The 7500-nt window shown below is 45.0% G+C and overlaps 1 protein-coding gene across 2 annotated transcripts in view; it reads right to left on the bottom strand.

The window, feature by feature from the left end:
* Nucleotides 1-7500, bottom strand: part of fat2 (FAT atypical cadherin 2) — a 72811-nt gene that overhangs the window by 57157 nt on the left and 8154 nt on the right. For both annotated transcript variants that reach the window (XM_063190181.1, XM_063190182.1), the window contains exons 2-3: nt 4048-7353; nt 3297-3608 (exon numbers count right to left, since the gene is read on the bottom strand). In XM_063190181.1, the coding sequence (XP_063046251.1) occupies nt 3297-3608; nt 4048-7333 (3598 nt within the window). In that variant the 5' untranslated portion in view covers nt 7334-7353. The remainder of the gene's footprint in view (nt 1-3296; nt 3609-4047; nt 7354-7500) is intronic.

The raw sequence follows: 7500 nt of genomic DNA, 5'->3' as shown, positions 1-7500 counted from the left end.
CTAAGTTCACTGTTCACATCAGGAAATGGCAAAGCAATGATATGAGGAAAACAAATTGCAATGCAATAAAATGAGGGGAACGAGATTGCGAGGATTATCATTCAAACACAAACCTACAAAAAGAAAAGCCACAAAAGAAAGCACATGGTGTATCTCTACATTCCTGGTTTATCTGAGGACCTTCGGTGAACACAACAACCCAGTAAAGGTATATTTAAACCAGAGGTGAAAGTCGTTTTCGTTCCTTACCAGTGCAACCTCACCACCCCTGCAAACAAACAATAAACAAACAAAGACAAACATGTGCACTGTAGATCTATATCTGCATAAATATTTCAGATGTCTCTTCATCCGACACTTGTCTCAAATGGCAGAGTGTGGTTGTTTGTGTTTTCTACTTAAATATATTTTTTGGGGCAGCATTAAACCTATTCTCTTACAGGTACTGCGCACCAGCAGTACATTTTACACCGGTACGCACCTGTGCGCACCCATCTACTTTCACCCCTGATTTCAACCCAGCCAATACACTCAGATAGAGAATGGTCCAACCAGAGGACAAAACAAAACAATTTAAGCAATGTAATACACAATGCCATTATGGCTCACAGGTAGTCAAACCTTGTTGTGTGCTTTCTTGGTAATGACATTTTTTTCTTCTCTACTGAAATGTATTGCTTTTTCCCGTCCCCCTTTTGAAAGCAAGGGGATGGCAGAGGGGATAATAAGGCCTTGAGATCCCACCGCAGGAAGTCTAGCTGCTCTCCAATTCAAACTTTGACATATGGTTAAATAAATCCAGCTGCCTACAACTACACACTTTTGACTAAATAAATAGAAAATGCGTTAGATGTCCACAAAGATTCCCCACTGAGGCCAAAGTCACAAGTGAGGAGGAATGAGTACACTGTGTATGCCTTCGGTAAGTTGCTAAGAAGCAAACTGCTTCTCTGTCTCAATGCTCGAAGTTGGGAAAAAGAACAGCTAAATAAGCGATATCCAAAAGACAAATGGTGGTGGTAGTGGTTGTGGTGGGGATGGGGGCAAACTGTGTCTTTTCCGAGAATGGCCACGTCTACCACGGTGACAATAAACATGGGAAGGTGGGGAGGTGTTGGTGTCCCGCAGGCAGTAAGTAGGAGAGCAGACAGCAGCCATGGGGGTGAGCCACTTATTTACGACCTTCTGCACAACCAAGCTGAGACTTTTACAGCCATCTCTGTTTGGAGCAGAGATGCAGTCTGTTTATACCATTAACATCCACCCTGAAGGAGGAGAGAGAGCCAGTATACCCTCATGTGTTTATTGTATGTGCATATGGACACTTCCTCCCAAGTGACAGAATGTTGTTGTTGATATGAAAATGATGCAAATAACAATAATTGAAGAAAAAGAAGAAAAGAAGAAGTAGAAACTCTTAGTGACGATGGGGTCGCCGGCAGGCCTATTCACTATTTGCTGAAAATACTCAACTACATCATAACAACATTGCTATGACATTACCGAGAGCCTTAAGTAACAGATTAAGACATATCCATTACATTTTTCCTGACAATAAGGTCATAACATTGGCTCTACGCAAAGGGGTTAATCTTCTGAAACTTAAAGAAAGTTTCATCTCGTCTGTTGAAGTCTGAATCACCTTGCCTTATCTTTCTTCCTGACAGGAAGGCTTGTTCCTGTTCTACTGAGTGGGAAGTGGTAAATGGGGTTGGATCGGTTCCTTATTGTGAGTCACAGCCTCTCATCTAACCTGAGTCACAAAACTGCCTGTTCAGGCATGAATTAGGAGAACAGTATTAACTTGAAAACTTGTCTAAAAACCAATGCTTAGCTTTAATTTAACTCACACTTCAGAGTGTGTTTTTTTATTCTAAAGAAAAAATGTCCTCGCCTCGCCTCCAAAACAAAGACTGGGGAAGACACTCTATATATTCAAGTGACATTTCAAGATTAACTGACACCTTCTTTCTTTGTTTGTTTTACCTGGTCACAACAGACAGACACTAAAGGAAAGCTGTGGCCTTGATTTAAAACGAAGTACACAGCTGTGGTGCTCTGTCTTAAAAGTTGAAGAGGTGGCTCTGTCACGTCACCTCAGCAGGAGGTAAACTCCTTTTTCTCCTCTCGACAAATCCCTCTGAACTGCCCTTGGGCAGGGCCGGCAAGCCAACAAAACCACAGGAGGCTGAGGACAGGCAAGTACAAGCTTGCAATCCTGGTTCATGTCACTCTACTTTTCGCTGGGTGCTCTTCAAAGACGGAGACCCTTGCACAGGCTACCCTTCCACAAGCAGCAGTTAGGCACACGGGAGGTCAGATCTGATTAGGCATGTAGGCTTGCACTAAGCTAGCCAATTGGTTCAACATCTGGCTAGTTAAAGATGACTATATAACTATATAACTATGACTGCCGTTAGTGAGGTGTAGTTATGCTGGATTTGTGTGAAGAGGTCAATACATGTTCAACATATCCATTGATTTTGTGCATAGTTTGACACAAAATTGGGGAGCTCGCGATACAGATTGTCTATTATTTAGAGGTGCCATTTGAACCCCATACAGTAAAATACATAAATGACAGAAAGAAAAGGTAAACCTCAAGAAATATATGTCATCGTATATGTCATCATACTGTATGTCATTTAGCTTATTTTTAGTTACCTCACCTAAAGTTTTACCTAATAGGTGACAGTTTATCATTTTCATCTACAGTATTTTGCCACAACCAACAATCCATATACCCTGTACCACTACTGTTTTCTTAAGTAATACTATTTAAGCATGGCTTTGAAAGCAAAAAGGCCTGTTGTTACTCATCAGTGATGGGCAAAACTGATTCATTAGTTACAATCCAGTGCCACATATTCCAAATGACTTGTTTTACCTGTCTGTCCAATTCACCCAGGTGATTAGCTGGTTGAATGATCATCTGGTTTAATTTGACAGACAGGTAAAACAAGGTCATTTGGAATACAGTGTGTGCACTAGACTGTAAATGAAGAGTTTATTTGCAAAACGGTGTATCTCCATTTTTTGACTTTTGCATTTTATTATTGAAAATGACTGTTCAGAGGGCCTATCACCAATGTGTGAATTCTTACCATTCAATTCGTTTGAGAAAATACGTTTTTAACCTATGTGAAATGCATTTTGCAATGCAATTTAATGGAATGCCCAATACAAAAGGTCAATTTCCCAACATTCTACAAAATGGATATACACCGTTTTGCAAATAAGCCCTTCAAATGATGAATCCATTTTGCCCATCACTGCTTAAGATACTGTCACTGTACCTGTAGTAGGATCGATGGAAAAGTAAGTTCTCTGTGAATCCAACATCTGGTAGGTCAGCTTGTTCTCTGATGACATGTCCATGTCTGTGGCAGACACCTGCACCACAGACTGCTCCGGGGGTTGGTTCTCTTGAATGGACGCAAAGTAGATGGGCTGGGAGAATTGGGGAGGGTTGTCATTTATGTCCAAAACCTCCAGATAGACCTCTGTCCACGACACCAGGGGCACCGTGCCAAGGTCTGTGGCAAAAATGGTCAACCAGTAGTGTGTGGTGGTCTCTCTGTCCAGAGTTTCCAACGTTCGAATCACACCTGGCAAACAATGGAAGTGATGAGAGGCGATAGAGCATGGAAAGAGGGAAATAATAAGTTACCATTGGGAAGGTTGTACCACCAAAAAACTAGACAACTAAAGATTAATTGAGAGGATTGGGGTGCTAATAGAGCAGAGCACTACTAAGCATACACACTAAGCATAATACATTAAGAAACAGAATTTGTTTTAAACATTCTGTGTAGATATCTTAAAATGCATAACATTTCCTTCCTATTGTACTACCATAATCCTTAACCACTGGTATGAAACAGGCCTTTACAGTAGATTACTGTTGCATAGAGATGAAGGCCACATGGAAGTATTGTAGATTTGAATCATCCTTTCTAAAATGTGCATGAAAGCATGAAAAACGTTTTAAACAAAGAGAACAAAGGAGCTCATATGCAACTGGATGGGAAAAAATGTGAAGTGTACCTGTCTCCTCATCGACAGTGAAGACTCCAAGGCCAGAGCCATCTTGGATGAAGTATCTGACGACTCCATCTCTGCCCGCGTCATGGTCTACAGCAGTCACAGTCAAAACAGAAGTTCCCACTGCAGAGTCCTCTGCCACCTGAGCAGTGTAGACAAACTCTGAGAAGGCAGGACTGTTGAGGTTCTCATTCACGTCCTGCACCTCCACCTCGATGAAACAGGAGGAGGAGAGCGAGCGTGGCTGGCCGTGGTCAACCGCTCGGACGGTCAGATTATACATTTGCTTCCTCTCGTAATCCAACTCCTTCTCCAGTGTCAGTGATCCAGTCGAGGTGTCAAGCAAGAAGATCCCATTCTCGTTGTTTTTAAGATTGTAGTTGATTAGCCTGCCCGAGCCCAAATCCAGGTCAAAGACTTCAACCCACAGCAGCACCGTTCCCACAGGCACGTCTTCAGGGACCTTAATCCGGTGGATTTTGGGAGCAAATCTCGGAGGATTGTCATTGACGTCCTCCAAGACCACCACCAAATCCAACACTGAGAAGAGCTGAGGGTCTGTTTTGGCCTGATCTCTGGCCTCAATTCGGAGGTCATGCCTTGGCGTGACCTCCCTATCCAGCCGCCCTGCCACGCTGACCTCACCAGTTTCCTCATCCACCCGAAACAATTCTGTCTGTGTCAACAAAGAATATCGGATGATTCCATTGTCAGTCAGGTCCAAGTCTACAGCCTGCGCTTGGAAGACACTTGTCTGTAGTTCTGCGTTTTCTGAGATGCTTACGACATATCTAGGCTGCTGAAATCGTGGTGGACTGTCGTTGACATCTAAAACATTCACAGCCAGAAACTTCCACACAGAGTTCTGGGGTGTGCCGAGATCATAAGCTGTTATATTGAGAATGTAAAATTCCTTCGACTCTCTGTCTAGAGAGCAAATTAAACAAATCTCTCCAGAGAAAATGTCCATCGCGAAGCACCCGTTCTCATTCCCATTTGTGATGGCATAGATTAACTTGCCATTAAACCCTGTGTCTTCGTCATGGGCCTTGATGTGAAGGACAGTGGTGTTGATTGGAGTGTCCTCTTTAACATCGATGGTACCAGGAGTGCCTACGGCAAACTTTGGTGAGTGACGGTTAATAATGTGAACGTCTGAGTAGGACTCCTCATCTTGCACTGACAGCACAGGTTTGATAGATTCAATTAGCTTATCTGTCAGCTGTTTGACAACCCCTGTCTCCTGACAGTGCATAACAGCCTCCTTGACTGTACTGTTGACATTAATGGTGACTTTAGTCGGGTCAGAGCTGTACTTGCCATCTGTTGCAATAATTTTCAAAGTGTAAGTCAGAGCTTGGCCTTCCTCAGGGTCTGTGTTGATTGGCTTCGCCAGCGTGATGACCCCACTGGTGGGGTTGATGGCGAACAGCTCCTCGTCGTTCCCAAAGGCGATGGCATACTTGACCTGGAGCAGCTCGTCCAGGTCAACTGCAGATAAGCCCTGGCCGATAGCGCTACCAACGGCAAAGTCTGGCGGTATAGAGGCGTTACAATTTGCCATCTCGAACAGTGGAGTGTTGTCGTTGACATTACTCATGGTGATGGTGACCACTGCCTCACTCACGTGACTAAAGGGGCTGCCACTGTCCGAGGCCCAAATCCGGAGGTGGTACCAGCGCTTCATGACCTCATAATCCAGCTCCTCGGTGGTGACTACCACACCAGAGAATGCATCGATGGTGAACGGGACCGGAGCGGTGTTGGCGATGGCGTAAGTCACAAATCCGTTGTTGTCTTGGTCAACATCAATGGCGGTGACAGCCAACACACTGGTTCCTATTGGGACATTTTCAGAGAGACTGACCTGATAGGAGGGGAGGGTGAAAATGGGGGCGTTGTCATTTTCATCGGTGACGTCAACAATGACACGGGCCTCGGCTTCACCCTGATTCAAGGTCACAACTAAGTCGTAGCGAGACCTTTTCTCAAAGTCAACTGTCTCGGACGTTACAATTACACCAGTTTTAGGGTTCATGTGGAATTTATTGCTTCCATCTATACTTTTCAAGCGATATGTAATATTTGGAAGCATTGGGGTTGCCGTCACTCTAACTACGTGACTTTTGATGGGAGCAAATTCACTAAGAGTTGTATAGTACACATCCTGTTCGAATTTCAGTGGGCTGACTGGTGGCGGGGGGATGTGTATCTCTTGTTTTGGACTTAATAGAGGGGGGCTGCTTCCATCCTTTGCTTGAAGAGTTAAATTCAGTCCAAATGGATTTTGGAACCAGTTTATTCGTTTCGTTGAGAGGATTTGAAAGTCACTGCCTTGCACATTGGATGGGGTAACCTGGAAACACTGTTCAGGATCCCCTGACACAATGCTCAATGTCTCTATCTGAAGTGGTTGAGGCTTAACTTGAATATCGACATGTATTTTGTCACTATCCAGCATGGCTCCCTTGACTGAAAATGAGGAAAGCAATGGCAAACTGTCAGTGGTGTCTTTTGTAATTGTAACAATCACCCGTGCGTTATTGGCATACTTCTGGACACCAGAGATCTTCTTTGTCCTGTCCTCGGCGAGCACCTTCAGCTCATATCGGTCCCTGCGACTGCTGTTTAAGTTCTTGACGAGTGTAATAACTCCTGTGAATGGATCGACAGCAAACGGATGGGCCCTGCTGTCAAAAGAGTAATAGAACTCTGCATTTATGCCCAGGTCAGCATCGGTTGCGCTGACTTTAGCTATGCTCGTCTTTAAAGGTGTATCCTCTTTGATGGCCACGTTGTACGACGCCGGGTAGAACAGCGGCTTGAGGTCATTGGTGTCAAGGACTTGAATCGACACTTTGGTCCAGGCCTGAAAGTTGTGCGTGCTCTCGACGGCCTCCACCGTGATGGTGTAAACGTCCCTGACTTCTCTGTTCAGCACGGTCGAGTGGCCGCTCCGCGTCTTGACACGCAGGAAGCAGAAGTCTCCGACGTTCACCTCCTCCACCGCAAAGAGCTCGTCGTCGTCGCCGGCCACCAGATTGTACCGGACGTCCCAGAAGGCATCGGCCACCACGATCCCCATGCGCGTGGAACTCTGCACGTAGGTCTTGGGGGCAGAGTTCTCAGGAATGGTGGCGTTGTAGAGGTGATGGGTGAAGCGCAGCGGAGTGCTGTCCTTGGCCCTCGGAATCATCAGCACCTCCCCTTCGCATGTAGCTGCAACCAGTAGAACCAGCACTGTCAGGCAGAGCAGCAGACGCCTTTGGAAAGGCCTCATTTTCGGCATGTCTTCAGGGAACCTCAGTACTGCCAAGAGACAGAAGAAGGGAAGTAGAGAGGAGAGAGGGAAGGAAAATCAGAAGGGAAGAGGGGATGGGAAAAATAAACGAAGACAGAGGTGAATATTGGACATTTACGCATTGGAATTTCAAGGACTATATTGCAAGCAGACAT

The sequence above is a fragment of the Engraulis encrasicolus genome, chromosome 23 (genome assembly GCF_034702125.1).
Source record: "Engraulis encrasicolus isolate BLACKSEA-1 chromosome 23, IST_EnEncr_1.0, whole genome shotgun sequence".
Taxonomy (NCBI): domain Eukaryota; kingdom Metazoa; phylum Chordata; class Actinopteri; order Clupeiformes; family Engraulidae; genus Engraulis; species Engraulis encrasicolus.
Note: the sequence above shows the minus strand (reverse complement) of the source record. Positions and strands in the feature narration are given on the sequence as shown.